This window comes from Thermobia domestica, chromosome 7 (assembly GCF_964235325.1).
Source record: "Thermobia domestica chromosome 7, izTheDome1.hap1.1, whole genome shotgun sequence".
Lineage (NCBI taxonomy): Eukaryota > Metazoa > Arthropoda > Insecta > Zygentoma > Lepismatidae > Thermobia > Thermobia domestica.
In genome coordinates, this window is record NC_137460.1 from 206,362,803 (window position 1) to 206,383,221 (window position 20,419).

At 35.2% G+C, this 20,419-nt stretch overlaps 2 protein-coding genes across 2 annotated transcripts; both read left to right on the plus strand.

Moving 5' to 3' along the window:
• Positions 1 to 4,043: 4,043 nt before the first annotated feature.
• On the plus strand, positions 4,044 to 5,769 carry LOC145689477 (uncharacterized). Its single transcript, XM_081763648.1, has 2 exons — positions 4,044 to 4,687; positions 4,950 to 5,769. Exons 1-2 carry the CDS (start codon positions 4,044 to 4,046, stop codon positions 5,767 to 5,769), a joined length of 1,464 nt encoding a protein of 487 aa, XP_081619774.1.
• Positions 5,770 to 5,964: 195 nt separating this feature from the next.
• Positions 5,965 to 18,289, plus strand: LOC145689478 (uncharacterized). Its single transcript, XM_081763649.1, has 3 exons — positions 5,965 to 6,393; positions 6,457 to 6,627; positions 18,143 to 18,289. The coding sequence occupies exons 1-3, from the start codon at positions 5,965 to 5,967 to the stop codon at positions 18,287 to 18,289; spliced, it is 747 nt and encodes a 248-aa protein (XP_081619775.1).
• Positions 18,290 to 20,419: the final 2,130 nt, after the last annotated feature.

The window sequence follows — 20,419 nt, forward strand, 5'->3', positions numbered from 1 at the left end:
GACAAAGCACAAATGAAGTGAGATCCCATTACATGCATAAAAATCATCCCACACAAGTGTTGCTTTTAACTCCGCACAGTGGTCCGAATAGCGAAAAAGGTGGACAAAAAAGGAAGGAGTTCTTGAAATGTTTTGAAATTGTGTATATGGTACTTTGTGAGGTTGGTGATTACGAATTTGATATCAAAAATGAAAATTTCAAAATGGCGGATCCAATATGGCGGACCAAAAGGTGACAGATCAATGTTATGGATCTGAAATTGGGTACAGAGGGTTTTGCACTGTCACAAATTAAGAAGTTTGATAATAAAGTTGTAAACTCCAAAATGGCGGATCCAATATGGCGTAAAATGTAAGAAAATGCATGTTACGTAGCTGAAATTGGTATGAGGGAACTACGAATTTCAGATTAGGAGTAAAATTAAATATAGGGTGTCCAATATAGCAGAGCAAAAGAAGAAGTAGTTGATTATGTTAATAAGCACTCGCCTGGTTACAAGCCTAACTCCTCTTCAGACGAAGTATTTGCAGATTCGTCGTCTTGTGTGGTTATTTTCAGTAGCACAATCACATCCTGAGGCAGTTTCTGGGTTTTCTTCTTTGGGAGTCCTACCAAGGTGGAAATTACTAGATCCGAACTCAACATCAGCCTTTGAAACAGATTCAAATTACTGGCTACTCTTGATGTTTTTCGAGTATTGTGTTATCTGTATTTCCGCACATCCTTGTGTCTAGATTCATGGGTCTCCTCTGAAAGCTCCCCAATCGGTAAAAGAGCTGCCTGCACAAGTACTGACCCGTGAATAAGAACTTTGTGCACGGTGGCATGCAGTACCAGGGGTATAATCGCACAAATAACTGAGCATTTTCGATGCAGTACGTGTCGAATTTTGCAACATCTATGTCATGTCCACAGGAAATTGTTGTCAAGATATTTCCGAAACGCGTGATTAACTGCTGATCCACTCCTGTTAAATCCAACGCTATTTGAGGATCTGCAAAGAACCTGCGGGCGGTATTACCGTCATTGGTAGTTCCATAAACAGGTTTGGGAATATCCACACTGAGGCCTAGTATACATCTGAACCACTCTTGGATAATTTGTTTCCTGCTTTCGAACATTTGACGAGTTCCATCTTTCGTACTCGCTTTCCACTTTTGAAAATCTAATCTATAGGAGATATGAAGGATACACTCAGAAAATGGAATATGTGCATGGAGGATGGAATGTCCGAACTGCAAATGGGATAGATCTTGTGGCACATTTGTCATTTTCTTAAGATCATTCATTTGTAAAATTTTCGTGCCACAGATGTAACATTTCAGGCTTGATGTATTGGTGATAGTATTGCATATTTTGCCATCAACCATTGATAGTATAAGGGAGTAGTGTACAGTCATGGTATTGTTTCTTAATGGCTGTAAGTTTTCTATCTGTTTGTTCATATAGTCTCTTTCTTCGTGGGCAACAGTAGTGGTTTCGTGAATCCAACGGAGATGAATCGGTCTGCAGAAACATCTCGATGACAGTCTTTCATTTCTCCACACGCAATCGCCTGTTTAATTATCAACCAATCGCAAGGGAACGATCATTGTCATAAATAAACTTGCGTCACTCATGCCACTTTCAGTCCATGTCTGTTTATATTGTGAGTGACCAGAACTCCAGTCAAAACCCTACTTGCAATGCAATATATCCGTTTTGTCGCTTAATGATGGCTCATTGTCCGACAGAAGTTTCAATATTCTGTTTGCAATAACTCTTGAATTTTCACCTCACATTCATTTTCACTAACACATATTTTCCGGATATGTTGACCTTTTTGCTTGCAGAATAGCGTAGTAGGTGGGATATAGCGTGTGACCATGTTTAATTGCCATGGTTCGAATTGCCTGATATTGGTGTTTACTTAAATTCGCAGAGACAATCATCGATAACGGTTCGTCGTCTAATAGCTTCGTTGCTTCTTGCCATTTCTTTATCCAAGTGTCACGAATTCTTTTGCCAATGGTCGGTGTTGTTGTGGTTACTTCTTGCAAAAATTTTGAAGGCGTGTTGATCCCCGTCAGATCGCAACTTCATCACCGTAGCATATGCAAGTTCAGGCGTACTTGTATTACTTCTTAACGATTGCGTTTTTCTTCTTTCGCTTCTGTCACACACTTCGTAAAATTCTTATTATATTGCACAACACTTTCTTCTTGCTGCACACGGGTCTTCCTTCTATTTTCTTGTATTTGATCATGCAACTCCAGACGCGATATATGTATATCCATTGTTTACTTCCCCACACTACACAATGCTGAAACACACACTGCAAACACTCGATGACTTTGTGATAACTACCGTACACACGGCTATGTCGTTTCCAAATAACTCCGCGTGCTTGCACTGTCAAACAAACGCTATTGCTTACGTGCTTATCTTCTGCTCGTCTCGCCACCTCAAGCGGACACCTTCAATATCATAATTCCAAGGTCAGATTTCCTGTAGTAGACGGAAGTAGACAATGAAACTTATACAGCTTATTGACAACTATCGACTGTTATCATTGTTTAAATTTCGTGGTATACATGTGTATCCATTTTTTTAAAACTCTACAAGAAGTCTGTAGTACTCCAATACATACGAGTACTAATATATGTATTTATTATAACTACTACGATGCAATTCACATTGCTCATTCTAATTGTGTCACGTACATAATACTATACCAAGTGCATAATAATTACAATATGGCCCCTCATTCTTATAGCTGCTCGGAAAACAATTTCCCAAACTGAAGTCACACATTTGCCAATTTCCTGCAACGAAGCTTCTGCCATTTTGGGACGTCTATAATTACCGGTACTAAGAGATAATTTAATCAATATCATGTTATTCTTATGAACTGACTCTCGATGATGACCGTTACACCTCTTTTGCGTCTGTAACTTCCATTTCGTAAAATGACTTTTGTCCACCTTTTTCGCTATTCGGACCACTGTGCTGCGTTGGTAAAAGTAAAAAATAAAAACGGTGGCTTTCAAACATATCGTGCTTTAATAGATTCAGCCAGTGAATGTAGATTCATAACTGAAAATTGTTGTCAACAGTTAGGATTACAAAAAGAAAAATGCAGTGTTGATATTTCTGGCATAACTAACACACGTGTCTCACGAGCCCATTCAGTTGTTAATCTTGAGATTCAGTCTCGAGCAAATGAATCAGCTGATATGTTTATTACTAGTGATATTGTAATACGAAAGATCAGTGGGGATTTGCCTAAGATTTCATTGGCAAACGTGAACCAAATAAAAGGTTTATTTTTAGCTGATCCTAATTTCCACGTAAGTAAACAAGTTGATATTCTGTTTGGTGCGGATATATTTCCTTTATTAATTGGAGGTGACAAAAAAGTAGGAAAAGAAGGTCAGCCTATCGTAATTGAAACAAAATTAGGGTATGTTGTGTGTGGAAAGTTACGTTCAGAATGCAATTATGACAAGAAACTAAGGTGTCATTTTGTATCTAATAATTTAGATTATTGTTTGGAGAGATTTTGGGAAATTGAAACTGGGGTATCCTTTAACTGAAGATGAGACAGCGTGCGAGTTGCAATTTGATAATACACATTATCGAAATTCAGAAGGTAGATATGTAGTGAAACTGCCATTTGCAGAGAATAAAAATCAATTAGGCACTTCAAAGGAAATAGCTGTTAATCCTTTGTTGTCGAATCAAAAAAGGTTCATGAAAAATGACATATTACAAAAGAAATATACGGAATTTATGCATGAATATTTAGAATTAGGTCATATGGAAGTTGTAGTTAATTCTAAGAGTCCAGATCCTGCTAAAATTTGTTATCTGCCGCATCATGCTGTGTTTAAGGATAATAAAATGAGAGTTGTTTTTGATGCTAGCGCTAAGACCAGTATAGGCATATCATTAAATGATACATTGTTAGTAGGTCCAAAGTTACAAGGAGATATAATTCCATTACTCATTAGATTCCTTTACTCGGGGTCACCAAGTAGCATTAAGTGCAGATATTGTGAAAATGTATAGACAAATTCGTGTTGACGATAATGACGTTGATTTCCAACATATTGTCTGGTGTAGTTCTACCAACGAAAGTATACAAGAGTATAGATTGTTGACTGTAACATATGGTACAGCATGTGCGCCATATTTAGCCACAAAATGTTTACAGCAATTGGCGAAAGATGAAGGTCATAAATATCCGCTTGCTTCAAATGTGGTATTGCGAGATTTCTTTGTAGATGATGTTCTGTCTGGAGCTGACAATGTTGCACAAGCCATAGAGTTAAAAGAGCAATTAATTGAATTGTTAAAAGAAGGTGGCTTCGAGCTAAGCAAATGGGCTTCTAATAGTAAGGAAGTACTTGATTCAATGTCAAGAGAGAGCGATGAAATAAAAGTTTCTTTGACATTTGAAAGTGATGCAGTAAAGGTGCTGGGAATTCAGTGGTGTCCCAGTTCTGATTGTTTTTCATTTTGTGTAGTTAAGCCTAAGTGTAAGGATAGATTAACAAAACGGGTGTTATTGTCAAATATAGCTCAATTGTACGATCCTCTGTGGTGGTTGTCTCATATTACCGTAAGGGCTAAGATTCTTTTGCAAGAATTATGGATATTAAAGCTAGATTGGGATGATGAATTACCAACGAATGTAAGATTAATGTGAGAGCAATATTGTTCTGAGCTTCCATTAATTGAGTCAATTAAAATCAAACGTTGCTTGATGCAGCCAAATGCAGTAAAATTACAATTGATCGGATTTTGTGACGCAAGTGAAAAAGCGTACGCGGCAGTAGTGTATTTACGTTCTGTGTTCAGATGGTCATGTAGAATGCAATCTTATAGTAAGTAAGACAAAAGTAGCGCCATGTAAGAAAATTACTTTACCTAGATTAGAACTTTGTGATGCATTATTGTTAACTAGATTGATTAATGTAGTAAAGGAGTCGTGTTTGTTCCCGGTGGATGATGTATTGGCTTTCACAGACTCTACAATAGTATTGTCATGGCTGTCATCTCCTCCTAGTAGGTGGCAGATCTTCGTAGCCAGTCGAGTAGCAGAAATTCAGGAATCTCTTCCTATAAACAAATGGTCTCATATCAACTCTCAATTAAACAGTGCAGATATTGCTTCCCGAGGGATTGCAGTAAAACATTTAATAAATAATGAATTTTGGTGGCATGGCTCCGAATTTCTGAAACAAACAGTGTTGCCAATCTGCAAAACACAGGTGTTTCATCCTGATGCTATCAATGAACAGAAAGGACAGGTAGTAGTTATGCATTCGGTAATATGTACGGAAATGATAGAAAGATTTTCATCATTTTCTAGGTTGCTAAGAGCAGTAGCTTGGTGTCTAAGGTTTATTTACAATTGTAGATTGTCAAGTAAGCTGAAGGGAATTTTGAGCACTAGTGAATTAAGTCAGACCTTGATTGCCTTAGTAAAAGTAGTGCAAGCCTCAAGTTTTCAAACAGAAATTAGAAATTTAGAGAACAAAAAGGAACTTAGCAATAAAAGTAGATTATTAAGTTTAAATCCTTTCTTAGATGAGCAGAGAGTTCTGCGTGTAGGAGGTAGGCTACGTAATGCTCAAATTTCAGAAGATCAAAAATTTCCAATGGTACTTCCCAGTAAACATCATTTTATTGAGTTGTTAGTACAGAATGAACATTTACAAACATTACATGGAGGTGCAGAGCTGATGTTAGCCAATTTGCTTCAAAGATTTTGGATTTTATGAGGCAAAGATGTAAGACGTATAATAAAAGGTTGTGTAAGGTGTCATCGATTTGAAAAGAACACGACTATACAATTGGTGGGTAATTTGCCGTTGGCTAGAGTTACTCCTGGTAAGGTTTTTTACTTATTGCGGAATTGATTATGCTGGGCCCACGTTAGTTAAATCTAGTAAGCTTAGAGGCCAGCGAGTTTACAAATGTTATGTTGTACTCTTTATCTGTTTGATACTAAGTCCATACATCTTGAGCTTGTAAGTGATGCTGGTGCCAACGTAGAGTTAAAAAGATTATTGAAATTTATGTTAGATAGACAACATAAGGAAAAGTTATCAGAATTTGTTAATAGTCAAGGTGTTGAATGGCATTTCAATCCTCCTACAGCTAGTCATTTTGGTGGACTCTGGGAAGCAGGTGTAAAATCAATAAAATATCACTTAAAACGTATTGTTGGTAGTGTAAAGTTAACATTCGAGGAGTTGTATACAGTGTTAACTCAAATTGAGGCATGTTTAAACTCTAGGCCTTTGACTCCATTGTCTAGTGACCCTAATGATTTGCATGTATTGACACCAGGTCATTTTTTGTTTGGACAGGCATTATTAGCTGTACCCAGTGAAGATTGTACAGTAGGTAGGATAAGTTTGATATCTAGATGGAAACATGTTCAATGTTTGGTTCAAACATTCTAGAAACCGTGGCGATTGGAATATTTGTCAAGGTTACAACAGAGGCCTCAATGGTTGTTACAAAAAGAAAATTTGAAAGTTGGTAGCATGGTTTTGCTGAAGGATGACCATTTGCCACCGCAGCAATGGAAACTAGGAAGGATCACAAAAGTTCATATGGGAACAGATGGATTGGTACGTGTAGTAACTGTACGCACTGCGCAAGGAGAATGTAAGAGGCCTATTGTAAAAATCTCGATCTTGCCTTTTGAACAATTGAATGAATCGAAAATTGTATTATAATTATATGTAAGTATATGTTGAAGTGAAGACTTGAAGGGCGGGGGCATGTTGGGTTTTATATATTTTAGTAATTTTAGTTTAAGTTAGCTGTTGTTAGAACATAAGATCTGGTAACACTGAAAAGAAAGGAGGGAGTGTGTGTGTGTGTGTGTCGATGGCGGTGTGCAAGGTCATGAAAACGGACTTGTGGTGGCACTGAACCATTTTTTGTGTAAAAATTGAAGATAATGTGTAACATCATTTAAATTACAGTGCACATTTTTTATATAATGACTTCTGTCATTTAGAACCAAGCCAAAACAATGTTGACAGCAGCAAATCCAATTAAATTTGAAATTGGGATATTTCTCTCTTGGAAAAGCGTAATTAGTGCTTCAAAAATTGTATTTCTTTTCCCACTATGAATTTCCAATAAACCTAAAAGACTATCCAATACTTGACCCTTTCCGGAGCTAAAATAACGAACTACAACAGCTAGAGTTTTGGAATTACTTATATCTGTAGATTCGTCAATAATAATTGAAAAATAATTGTTTCGCAGTTCTTCGGCGATCACTTCAATGTTTTCTTCCGTTAAAACATTTTTAATAATAGCAGCGGATTTTGTGCGACCCCATCGAATTTGTTTCGCAATTTGGGAATCCGGAAAACACTTTTAAGAGTTCAGGTAAAGTGTCCATGACCGAAATAGTCCATGACCAATGTTTGATTTTGCTCTGCTAAATATGCAGATAATCTTACCTCGGCTTCTGTCAGTTGATCCCCTAAACTATTTTCAACAGGTATTCGAAACGCACTGTCCAAAGTAACGGTGGTTTTCCTTTCTTCGATGCGAGTAGTAGGGGTCCGCGTTGGCGCGATTTGACCTTGAACTCATTTTCGTGACGTCATAGGTCAAAGGTCAATGACCTTGGCCCGGGGTCAATGACCTAGGGGTACCTAGGACCACCCCCTCTAAATTTTGGCAGGGGTACCTTGGCCCACCCCCTAAATTTTGGCAGGGGTACATAGGACCACCCCCCTTAAATTTTGGAAATTGGCAAATCTAAAAATTTGGTATGGTAGCCTAGGACCATAGTATGTACCTCTATCAGTATTGGGTGTCTATGTCGTTCCCTTTCATGGGTAAAAAATTGCCAAAAATTCAAATTTCGGGGGTTTTTGACCTAATTTATCCCCTTGGATGAGGTGTTATTACCCTATATAGTTATATGGGCGTATACAGGGGTCCATTACCTTTCATAAGACATGGGTATATTAATGCACCCCTTGAAAAATTTGGGAGGGGTACCTTGGCCCACCCCTTCAATTTTGGAAATTGCTCAATTTCAACATTGGGTATTATAGTATAGGACCCTAATATGTATTATGATAAATTTGGGTGGTCCACCTCATTCCCTTCTAGGGGTACAAAATTGCCAAAAATATAAACGTAAGCAATACGTTATACCACGTGTTTGGTTTTCGACCTAATTTATCTCCTTGGATGAGGTCCTATTACCTTATATGATTATATGGTTATGTATAGGGGTCCATTACCTATCATAAGACATGGGTATATTAATGCACCCCTTTAAATTTTTGGGAGGGGTACCTTGGCCCACCCCTTCAATTTTGGAAATTGACCAATTTCAACATTGGGTATTATAGTATAGGACCCTAATATGTATTATGATAAATTTGGGTGGTCCACCTCATTCCCTTCTAGGGGTACAAAATTGCCAAAACTATAAACGTAAGCAATACGTTGTACCACGTGTTTGGTTTTCGACCTAATTTATCTCCTTGGATAAGGTCCTATTACCTTATATGATTATATGGTTATGTATAGGGGTCCATTACCTATCATAAGACATAGGTACATTTGTGCACCCCTTTAAATTTTTGGGAGGGGTACCTTGGCCCACCCCTTTAATTTTGGAAATTGCCCAATTTCAACATTTGGTATTATAGTATAGAACACTAATATAGATCACTATAAATTTGGGTGGTCCACCTCGTTCCCTTTTAGGGGTACAAAATTGCCAAAATTTTAGTACAACCACGTGTTTGGTATTTGGTACATTTTATCCCCCTTTGATGAGGTTCTATTACCTTATATGGTTATATGGTCATGTATAGGGGTTCATTATCTATCATAAGACATAGGTACATTGGTGCACCCCGGGAGGGGTACCTTGGCCCACCCCTTTAATTTTGGAAATTGCCCAATTTAAACATTTGGTATTATAGTACAGGTCCTCAATATGTATCATGATAAATTTGGATGGTTTACATCGTTCCCTTTTAGGGGTACAAAAATTGCCAAAATATAAACGTAAGTAATACGTTGTACCACGTGTTTGTTTTTTTGGTCCATTTTATCCCCTTTGATGAGATCCTATGATTACAAGGGGTCCATATCCTATCATAAGACATGGGTATATTGTTGCACCCTTCTTAAATTTTGGCAATGGGGGTCCACTGAAATTGTCCAATTTAAGCATAGTACAGGACCTCAATATGTTTCGGTGGTCCTATTTTCAAATTTTTAAGTACAACCACGTGTTCGGTTACTGACTCAATGTATCCTCTTTGATAAGGTATGGACGGTATCTCCTTTCAATTTGGTAGTACCCTTCGGGTGTAGTACGGTCACGTGATCAATGATTTGGTTTTGATGCGCGACGAGGTCCCTGGTCAATGTTCTCTAGGAAAGATTCTTGGCATTTAAAACTTTTTTTTTCAACTTTTCAAACTAAAAAAAAATGAAAACAAAAATTGAAACGAAAAAATTTCGAAACAAAAATGTTCAAACAAAAAATTTTAAACAAAAAATTCGAACATTTTTTAAACTTAAATTTCAAACAAAAAGTTTTTTAGTTTGAAACAAAAAAAATTTTAAACAAAAAAAATTGGAAACGAAAAATTTCAAAACAAAAATTTCGAACAAAAAAAATTTAAACAAAAAATTTTGCAACAAAAAAATTAAAAATTTTCAAACGAAAAAAATTTCAAACAAAATTTTGAAAACAAAAATTTCAAAACAAAAATTTTCAACAAAAAAAATTGAAACGAAACATTTTCAAACAAAAAATTTTGAAAGAATAAATTTACAAACAAAAAAATTTCAAACAAAAATTTGAAAAAAATTTTCAACAAAATTTTTGAAACAAAAATTTCAAAACAAATTTGAAACGAAAAATTTTCAAATAGAATTTAAATCAAACAGTGATCAGCTTTCACGGTTAACCGTTAAACTTTATCCGGTTTTTAACTATTCGATTAACAAATAAACGGTTTTCAACTATTCGATTAACAAATAAACGGTTTTCAACTATACGATAAACAGATGAACTGTTTTTTCCTTTTCACACCAGTGTGTGCAAGAATTGTTGTACTCGCTTTAAATACGCATCATTTTTGAAACAATGTGTTAGTGTTCATCATGGATACACAGTGGAAACATCCATTTACCTGTATTCTCGCAGGGCCTAGTGGGTGTGGAAAAACGTATTTTGTGAAGCGATTACTGTCACCTCTCCCAACCATGATCAATGCAAAATTTCGTAAGATATACTGGTATTATGCAGAATGGCAAGACGTGTATTCAACAATGCCAGTTCCAGTAGAATTTCACGAAGGACTTCCACGAATGAAAGATTTTCAGCCTCAAGATGGACCACATTTGATTATTATTGATGACCATATGCGAGAAGTGAATAGTGATATTGTTGATATGTTCACAAAAGGATCACATCATCGAAATATTAGTGTGATTTTTATAACACAAAATATATTTCATCAAAGTAAAGCAAATAGAAATATGAGTTTAAATTGTTCGTATTTGGTGTTGTTTAAAAATCCACGTGACAAGTCACAAATCAAGCATATGAGTTATCAAATCATGCCTGAGCATCCACTGTTTCTACAAGAAAGTTATGCAGACGCAACAAGAAATCCACATGGTTATTTACTGATGGATCTTAAACAAGATACACCCGATGAAATGCGATTTCGTACAAATATTTTTCCCGACGATTTGCATCATTATGTTTACGTACCAACAAAACATGTTTAAATTATTGTGCATGTGAAAAGAATGACTTAGTCTGTCACGATGTCTCCTACAGTGAAACACGCTGATCTGCTACGTGCTCTGCACAAAGCTAAACCAAGATTGCGTAAAGCTATTATTGCCAATGCAGACGCTTCATTAATTCATAGTATTTGTGAATGTTATAATGTCTTAAAAGGCAATGTTCCACTGACAAGTGCGCAGAAGTCAAGATTAAAGCGTTACAAGAACACGCTCCGCTATCTCGTAGACAATACAAAATCATTGGATAAAAAGAAGAAACATTTAGCCGTACAACAAGGAGGATTCTTACCTGCATTACTTGCACCTATTGTAGGAAGTGTGTTATCCAGTATTTTGTTTAAACAATAAACATCATGGAACATAGCAAGAAGATGGTTTTAGTGCCACCAGAAATGCTTCAACGAATGCATGCATCATCATCCCGTGTGAGTGAAAATCGAGAATCTAATCTCGATCGTGAAATGCAATCTATATTGAATACATCGTATCCAAGTGATGAAGAAAAATGGAATCAGTACAATAGAATATTACAGAAATATCTTTATGTGATACGTAAACAAGAAGAACCAATACCACTTACAATTACATCAATGAAACCTGATGGTGACGTCCCGAATGTTGACGATAGCACGAAACAAGAAATTTTAGCCGCAATACCACAAATGTATCGTAAGAAAGCCGAACTACTATTCCGTCGTTTAAAACAAGATGACGCAATTACGTGGGATCATAAAGGAACAGTGTACATCAACGATAATAAACTACATGGATCCAATATTGTAGATTTAATGTGCGATGTGACTCGACCGAGGAAACATTCTAATCCTCAAGGCTGGGAATTGTTTTGCAACTACCTTGCATCGTCAAACACACCTCAAGAATTGATTGGTAATCCACGAAGATTAAACTATATTGTCAAGCATAATAGTACAACAGCATCTGAAGGATCTGCACCACCAAAACTGGCACCTGAATTATTTTCTTCCGGAGAAGAAGAAGAAGAAGAAGATGATGATGTTTTAGAAGTCCGACCAAAAAGAAAACGTATCATTCCACAATGGTCAACGTACAAACCATGAACAAAAAGTTGAAATCCATTTATTACAATCCAGCACATCCTGCATCGTTTTCTACTGCAAAGAAATTATGGCAAGCCACAGGAAAATCTATACCTCTAGCCAAAATAAAACTTTGGTTAAACAAACAACCTACCTACACGTTACATCGTCCTGTACGTCGTCGTTTCCGTAGAGATTTTTATCTTGTCAACAATATTGATGATCAATGGGAATGTGATTTAAATGATTTACAATCACTTCAAAACTATAATGACAATTACCGCTATATTCTTACAGTGATTGATGTGTTTAGTCGGTACGGGTGGGCTGTACCACTAAAATAAAAAAGTGCCGAGGATATAGTGAATGCATTTGAAATGATTTTCCAGGACAAGAAACCAATTGTACTACGTAGTGATCAAGGAACTGAATTTACCAACAAGACAGTACAAAAGTTTCTCAGGAAACACAACGTGCAACATGTTACAACAAAGGATCCAGATATTAAAGCCAGCATCGCAGAAAGATTTAATCAGACATTGAAACATCGTATGTGGAAATACTTTACCAAATATCAAACATACAATTACATCAAAGTATTGCCTTTACTTGTAAAAGCATACAATGAAAGTCGGCATTCCAGTATTAAAATGGCACCTGCAAACGTTTCTCAGGACAATTTACTGGAGGTGTGGCATAACTTATACGACAAAAAGCTACAACGTTCAAAACAAGATACGGATTTGTCTGTTGGTGATACTGTTCGTATAAGTAAAACAAAACGTATCTTTGACAAGGGTTACCTCGAGAACTGGACTTGGGAAATATTCAGAGTAAAAGCCATTGTACCAAGAAACCCACCAGTGTATCGACTAGAGGATTTAAATCATCAACTCATCGATGGTGTTTTCTACAGAGAAGAATTACAACCAGTACCGCTCCCTTCGACGTTCCTCATCGATAAAATATTACGTACAAGAACAAAAGGTCGCAGAAAGGAGTATCTCGTCCAGTGGAAAGGATATCCTTCCTCATTCAATTCGTGGATCCCTGCAACTTCATTGAAGAAGAAGAATGGAACCTGATCAAGATTTTTACGTTACACTTCCCAGTAATAGTTCCATGGATTATTTTCCAGAAAATACATTGACTTCATATATTACGAAATTACAACGACGTGTAGAGTTTCGCCAGAAGTGGGATGTGGCAATTGTAGAGATTCATTATCCACATTCTTTGCTGAACATTAACAGTGAAAACAATAAAATATATTACAAATCATCAAGTAGTAATGATCAAGAACCGTGGAAAGTTGTAACGATCCCTGTTCGCTATTATAACAATATACGGGATCTTATTCATGCAATTAATATACATCATAAAGAAACCAATTTATTTATATCTCATGACGCAACTAATAATATATGCCTCATAAGACATCCCAAAAAGGAAATCCATACTTCTGTACAAATTTCACCAAGTGTTAGTTTAATGCTTGGATTTGAACCGAAACATTTTGACCCAATTTATCTCTTGGATGAGGTCCTATTACCTTATATGGTTATATGGTTATTTATAGGGGTCTATTCCCTATCATAAGACATAGGTACATTTGTGCACCCCGGGAGGGGTACCTTGGCCCATCCCTTAAATTTTAGAAATTGCTCATTTTATATATTTGGTATTATAGTACTGGACCCTAACATGTATTATGATAAATTTGGGTGGTTTACCTCGTTTCTCTTTCATGGGTACGTGTTATATGGGTATGTACAGAGGTTTATTACCTTTATATGTTTATGTTCCCTTTTAAATTTGGGGAATTATCAAACAACAAAATTCGGTAAACCTTTTTCTAGGACCCATTGGTATTCCTCTTATGGCCAAATATTCAAAATTTAAAGGTTATTGACCGGCTTTATTATTGAATAAGTACAGGATTTATTACTTTTTCATAAGACACAGGTGTATTTGTGTACCAATCTTAAATTTTGGGAGGGGTACATTTCTTATTGTCATATCAATAATTGGTAATTGTTCTTTGGGTAAATCATTGTGATCACGTGATCAGTTATTAACCTATGATGGGATTAGGAGTCCAGGACATTGGTACATTGAAACTTTGTAGGATAATTTGAGAATGCGTCATTGGTTTTGATTATTCCCGCCAAATATAAACGTAAGCAAGACGTTGTACCACGTGATTGTCCTTGATGAGGTAGTGTACCACAATAAAATTGGATGGTCCACATCGTTCCCTTTCATGGGTAAAGAACTACCAAAAATCAATTTTCGGAGGTTACTGACCCCTATTTAATACGTTATATGGTTTATTACCTCTATATGTTTATGTTCTCTTTTAAATTTGGGAATTATCAAATAACAAAATTCGGTAAACCTTTTTCTAGGACCCATTGGTATTCCTCTTATGGCCAAATATTCAAAATTTAAAGGTTATTGACCGGCTTTATTATTGAATAAGTACAGGATTTATTACTTTTTCATAAGACACAGGTGTATTTGTGTACCAATCTTAAATTTTGGGAGGGGTACATTTCTTATTGTCATATCAATAATTGGTAATTGTTCTTTGGGTAAATCATTGTGATCACGTGATCAGTTATTAACCTATGATGGGATTAGGAGTCCAGGACATTGGTACATTGAAACTTTGTAGGATAATTTGAGAATGCGTCATTGGTATTGATTATTACAGCCAAATATAAACGTAAGCAAGACGTTGTACCACGTGATTGACCTTGAGTTTTAGAAATCTGATAGCTAACCTTATTGAAACTTATGACTCATAGTCTTAAGGGAATACATGCTACAACACTGGCAAAGTTATTGTTGATGCAATTTGATTGGCTGATCACTATCTTTCGTGCAATCTGATTGGTTGATGAGTTTTAAATCTTTGCTGTATTCAGTTTTTAAGTTTTGTTTTACATTTAAAAATCTTGTTTTCGTTCAACATTTTGCACTCAATGATAAATATGATCAAAACCGTTTATTTGTTAATCGAATAGTTAAAAACCGGATAAAGTTTGACGGTTAACCGTGAAACGTAAAAATTTTTTAGTTTGAAATTTTTTTTGCTTGAAACATTTTGTTTGAAAATTCTTGCTTTCAAATTTTTTGTTTGAATTTTTTGTTTCAGAATTTTGTTTGAAATTTTTTTTGACAACTTTTGTTTCAAAATTTTTTGTTTAAAATTTTTTTGTTTGAAATTTTTTTCGTTTGAAATTTTTTGTTTGAAAATTTTTGTTCGAAAATTTTGTTTAAAATTTTTTGTTTAAAATTTTTCGTTTCCAAATTTTTTGTTTCAAAATTTTGTTTGAAATTTTTTTCGCTTCAAAATTTTGTTTGAATTTGTTTCGTTTGAAATTTTTTGTTTGAATTTTTTTTCGTTTCAAAATTTTGTTTCAAAGATTTTTGTTTGAAATTTTTGTTTCAAAGTTTGAGTTGACATTTTAAAAAGTTTGTGCACTTATTAGTAAAGAACTGGAACTGTTTAGAACAAAAACCTTTGACAACATTGTGGTGCAATAGTACACGTCAGAACCTGGGGTTGTTCTTGAAATGAAAAAACACAATTCATTGAAATGGATCATTTTATTGTAACGATTTTATTTCGCTTTCTTCCTTTCCTCGGAATTTGGCCTAGGTTGAATATTCTCCTGGGTACTGAAGGTACTCCAGGCTATCCAACCGTAACTTAAATTCTATTTGCACAACGAGAAAAAGAACTTAAGTTAAAATATAAAGAGAAATAAAATAACATCTGCAATAATGAAGAAAGGAAAATTAAAAAAAATAAAATAAATAAAATAAATAAATAAAATTAAACTATACTTTGAATCAGGATCTTTTCTCCTGTTGAGACCACTGCGAGAAGCACTGTAACTGTTGATAATATCCATAAAGTTTAATTCTTTCGTTCTGAAGACCACTTGCCAATATTGTTAATCCAGCTTATAACTAAGGGATATTCAGATCTCATAACACAATGACGACTACTTCGGACAGTACAAACTAAATTTATTGTTAGAACAGAAAGAAAAAAAACTACAATGACAGAGCTCTCCTTCCCGTACGGAGAGGAAAAAGACTGAAATACATTGCAAGTGGGAAAAAAAAATATAATTAGGTTTGAAAATTTAGTCCCAAATTATGTTCTTAATTCCAAATTTATCTTCACCAAACCTGCCTTTACAACCATATCTACGCGAACAGAACATTTATTTTAATGCACCTCTTAAGTTTCCAAATAAAATTTAGTTCAGGTTATAGTTAGTTTCATACAATATAAACTCTGTTTCGTCAATCCGATTCTTAGTGCAAGTACATTTTTGCATTTTGGAGATTTAGAATTACATAGTACAAAATTACAAGTTCTGTTTATATCGGTTGACCAAAAAAAAATTATATATATATTGTTATGTTGCCTGAATTCAATTTCGTCACAATTTAGTATTAAATTTTACAATTGTTCTTAAGCACTATTATATCATTCGAAAGGAAGGGGGGGGTAACATTTCTTTCGCCTGCTGACATACACCAGGAATACAAAATAACTATTACAAAGGTTTACGGTATACTTATTAACTCGGTTCACAAACTGAATACAATTTTCACCCAACAGCTTTCCTAATGGCTGAACACCCTATGAAAGTGGCAGCGGTGGAGATAGAGAATGGCCGGGCCTACATGAACACACTGAAGAAATAAAATATTATCTTATTTCGAGCGGGCAACCTGTCTATTTCAGGCGCAACACGTCTCTAAATACACACTTTCTTCATATATTTAACTATTTCTTTGCCCATGTCTCATTAAATCGCAACTTCTCCAGTCTCGCTTGGTTTAGCACAAATTTTCAACTACTGATCGTATCTGCCGAATATTTCTTTAAACTACAGGGTGAGCGGACAAGCTTCAGGTAATTCCATTATCACATGCATTTATATTAATAACATGTCAGCAGGATAGAGAGAGAAAGCAGTGAACGTTCTAAACATCACCCCAGGTTTATAATTCCATACATAAAGTTTACTAGAAGGGTCCTATTAACCACAAACAACAGAGCCAATTTCAGATTCTGGTACACAATAGTTAACGATACTAAAACTAACCTAACTACTATAACTAACAAACAAAGAAGTAACTTCATACAAAACGAAAGATTCTAAATGCAGATTTGATATGGAGAGGTGCTAACCTAAGCGTAGATTTTTGATATTTGAAGTTCCAACCGGTGGAAGTGGAAGTGAAGGGAGAGGAAGGACGAATTCTATCACCCAGGCGACTGGGGACCCATGCTTGACCGGAAAGATTTACTTTAAACAATCATGTTTCTAGATTCCATTACTCTAAAGAAACTCATATAATGTTATTTTTATCATCGTAGAAACAATTTACAATAAGCAGGCGTATATATTAATTTAATTTTGCTCCCCCCTCTTTATCTGATATAAAAAAATTTCGAAAACCGAGAATTTAGTTCCTAGTTCATAGTTTTGATGGAATTTATGATAATTTATAGAATTTAGTCACCAATTGATCCGGATTGAAGCAAAAATTTAACCAACCATAGCAACCATCTTCTCAAAAAAACTTCTACACCTGGAACCTTCCTAGTCACATGGTCTTCTAAATTTCAAGGCCTGCTTCTCAAAATATCTAAAGTAGCTGCATCCCAATTTAAAGTAAGAGGCTATTGTTACCTGAAAGGTCTTGAAGTGCTTTTCAGTTCTGGATATTACCGTTCCTCCGGACAGCAAACGCCATCATAGCCGGTACTCGTGCATATTGATACGGAAGGAAAGTTCTGTTACTTCACCTTACATGTTTTTAATCTGTTTATAATAGTTAGTCGGCCTTCATTTCTCACCCTTCGTCCACTCCTGAAGTTTCACTAGTGAAAACTTACATAACTATTTAATCTTGGGTGTTTTGTCCAAATTTTTTTACATCTCAGTTGCCTGAGATGTTATCACTATCCAATAGTCACGCGGAAAAAGGACGCTATTTCCTCCCGGCGAGGATAGCTTCACTTCGCCCCCCTTAATTTTCAATTGGTAGGTTTAAATACCGGAAGATGTTGGAAATGTTAACATACTTATCCACCTATTAAATGTGGTAAAATAATTACGATTATAATAAAAATAAGTAAATTATAACTACTTACTTGAATGAATCTAATTTAAGTTTTAATTTTCTTCTTAACAAAAACAAATACTTGATATTTTTTTTGTTTTTATTTCAGCTTTTCTCACTTGGTGGCAGCACATTCGCGCACAGCGAGGACTATAAACAAACACTTGATGTGGCTTTGGATCGAACTCGAAAACGGGCGCCATTTTGGGTCCTCAGATCCCAACGATCTCATACTAATATAAACAATTATACATGAGCGGAAAAGAAACCGTCTCATTATTACACTCCACATACATCCATACCAGATAGTGGTTCTGGATATTGTCGATACAATGTATTTTGAACTTCTTGCACTAGTTTGTCTTTAGCATATAATTTTAATTCCAGTTGAAGTCTTTTAAGGTCTAATGCAGTATCAATTGGTGGAAACTCAATGTCCATTTGATCACAAATAAACTGTTTATCAATACAGGTATGCACCCACGAACGATGTTGACAACCATCACAATATCTAGATACATGTTGTACAATATGCATAACACATTTTTCAAAATAGTACTTTTTCAGGAATATACTAGTTTTGTTGCACAATTCCACTGCATGTTTCACACACTGAAATACGTTGATAAATTTGTTCCATTCTGTTTCCGTTAGATACACCATGTTGCGAGGGACATGAAATGTACTCTTTTTACGTAACAGCACCATCTTCTCTTCGAGGACTGTACGCATCACCACTTCATGATTTGAGCCTAATGATTTGACTATGGTCACATTTAGCTCATCATGAAAATAATCATTCATTTGGTCGATTCGTGAACATAATATTTGCCATTCTTCACAGGTCAGTTGTACACCAAATTGTTCTGCTTTGCCCAATCGAATCACTGGTTCAAATGTTCTAGCACTGATACCAATCATCACATGTTTTGTTTGAAATATATTTATTGGATAATAGCTTGCGAAGATGAACTCTTTATCGTTAGAAGTACACATCTTTCCTCCTGAAAAACACTTGCTCAAATGATTTCACTGTATTGGTTAATTTATAGAACTACGGCTGACGTCATAGGAAAGGAATGTGCTGACGTTTGAATTCATGGTTTCATCACAGTTGCTGACGTCATGCTGACCAACCAAATTCATACAACTATGTCTAATGTGCTGACGTTTGAATCACAATTGCTGACGAATCCGGCTATGTACTAAATTCAAATTGATGACTTCGACCCAAGAATCCTCTGTAACATAAAGATACAGATCCAGTATTTAAGAAACGCAGCAGTTCTTCTTGTTTTGATGCCTCCATGGGAAAATATCTTGCTGGTAAAATTATATTCTTATCATTTTCAAGCTTCACTACGATTCTTAATCCAAACTTTGTAGGGATCATTTGGCTAGCTAAGATTCTATGAGGTACATTCTGTTGTAAATCAGTAATCTTGGTAAATGATTTCATCACATCACGTGTGTTTAGAAACTGCAGACAAGTAGCCATGATGACGTTATTATGAATACTAACTCGAACGATGATGCAAAACTGATGACGTTGCATTATCGTGTTCTGACGTGTACTATTGCACCATATTCTGACGTGTACTATTGCACCACAATGTTGCCAGAGGTTTTTGTTCTAAACAGTTCCGGTTCTTTACTAATGAGTGCACAAACTTAAAATTTTGGAAACGAAAATCCAAACAAAAATTTTGAAACGAAACAAATTTTCAAACAAAATTTTGAAAAAAATCGAAACAAAAAATTTGGAAACGAAAAACTTCAAAACAAAAATTTCGAACAAAAAATTTTAAACAAAAAATTTTCAAACAAAATTTTGCAACAAAAAAATTCAAACAAAAAATTTTCAAACAAAAAATTTTGAAACATAAATTTCAAACACAAATTTGAAACAAGAGTTTTCATACAAAAACTTTCAAACAAAAAAATTTCAAACTAAAAAAATTTTACGTTTCACGGTTAACCGTCAAACTTTATCCGGTTTTTAACTATTCGATTAACATATAAACGGTTTTGATCATATTTATCAGTGAGTGCAAAATGTTGAACGAAACCAAGATTTTAAATGTTAAACAAAACTTAAAACTGAATGCAGCAAAGATTTGAAAATCAGCAACCAATCAGATTGCACGAAAGATAGTGATCAACCAATCAAATTGCATCAACAATAACTTTGCCAGTGTTGTAGCATATATTCCCTTAAGACTATGAGTCATAAGATTCAATAAGGTTAGCTATGTATCCCTGTACATTACCTCATCAAGGTCAATCACGTGGTACATCGTATTGCTTACGTTTATATTTGGCTGTAATAATCAATACCAATGACGCATTCTCAAATTATCCTACAAAGTTTCAATGTACCAATGTC

Coding starts and splice junctions, on each gene's coding strand:
- LOC145689477 (XM_081763648.1), top strand. CDS start 4,044: ATGTATAGACAAATTCGTGTTGACGATAATGACGTTGATTTCCAACAT. Junction 4,688..4,949: donor CCAACGAATGTAAGATTAAT/GTGAGAGCAATA, acceptor ATTGTTAACTAG/ATTGATTAATGTAGTAAAGG.
- LOC145689478 (XM_081763649.1), top strand. CDS start 5,965: ATGTTATGTTGTACTCTTTATCTGTTTGATACTAAGTCCATACATCTT. Junction 6,394..6,456: donor TACCCAGTGAAGATTGTACA/GTAGGTAGGATA, acceptor CAAACATTCTAG/AAACCGTGGCGATTGGAATA. Junction 6,628..18,142: donor ATATGGGAACAGATGGATTG/GTACGTGTAGTA, acceptor TTTTTATTTCAG/CTTTTCTCACTTGGTGGCAG.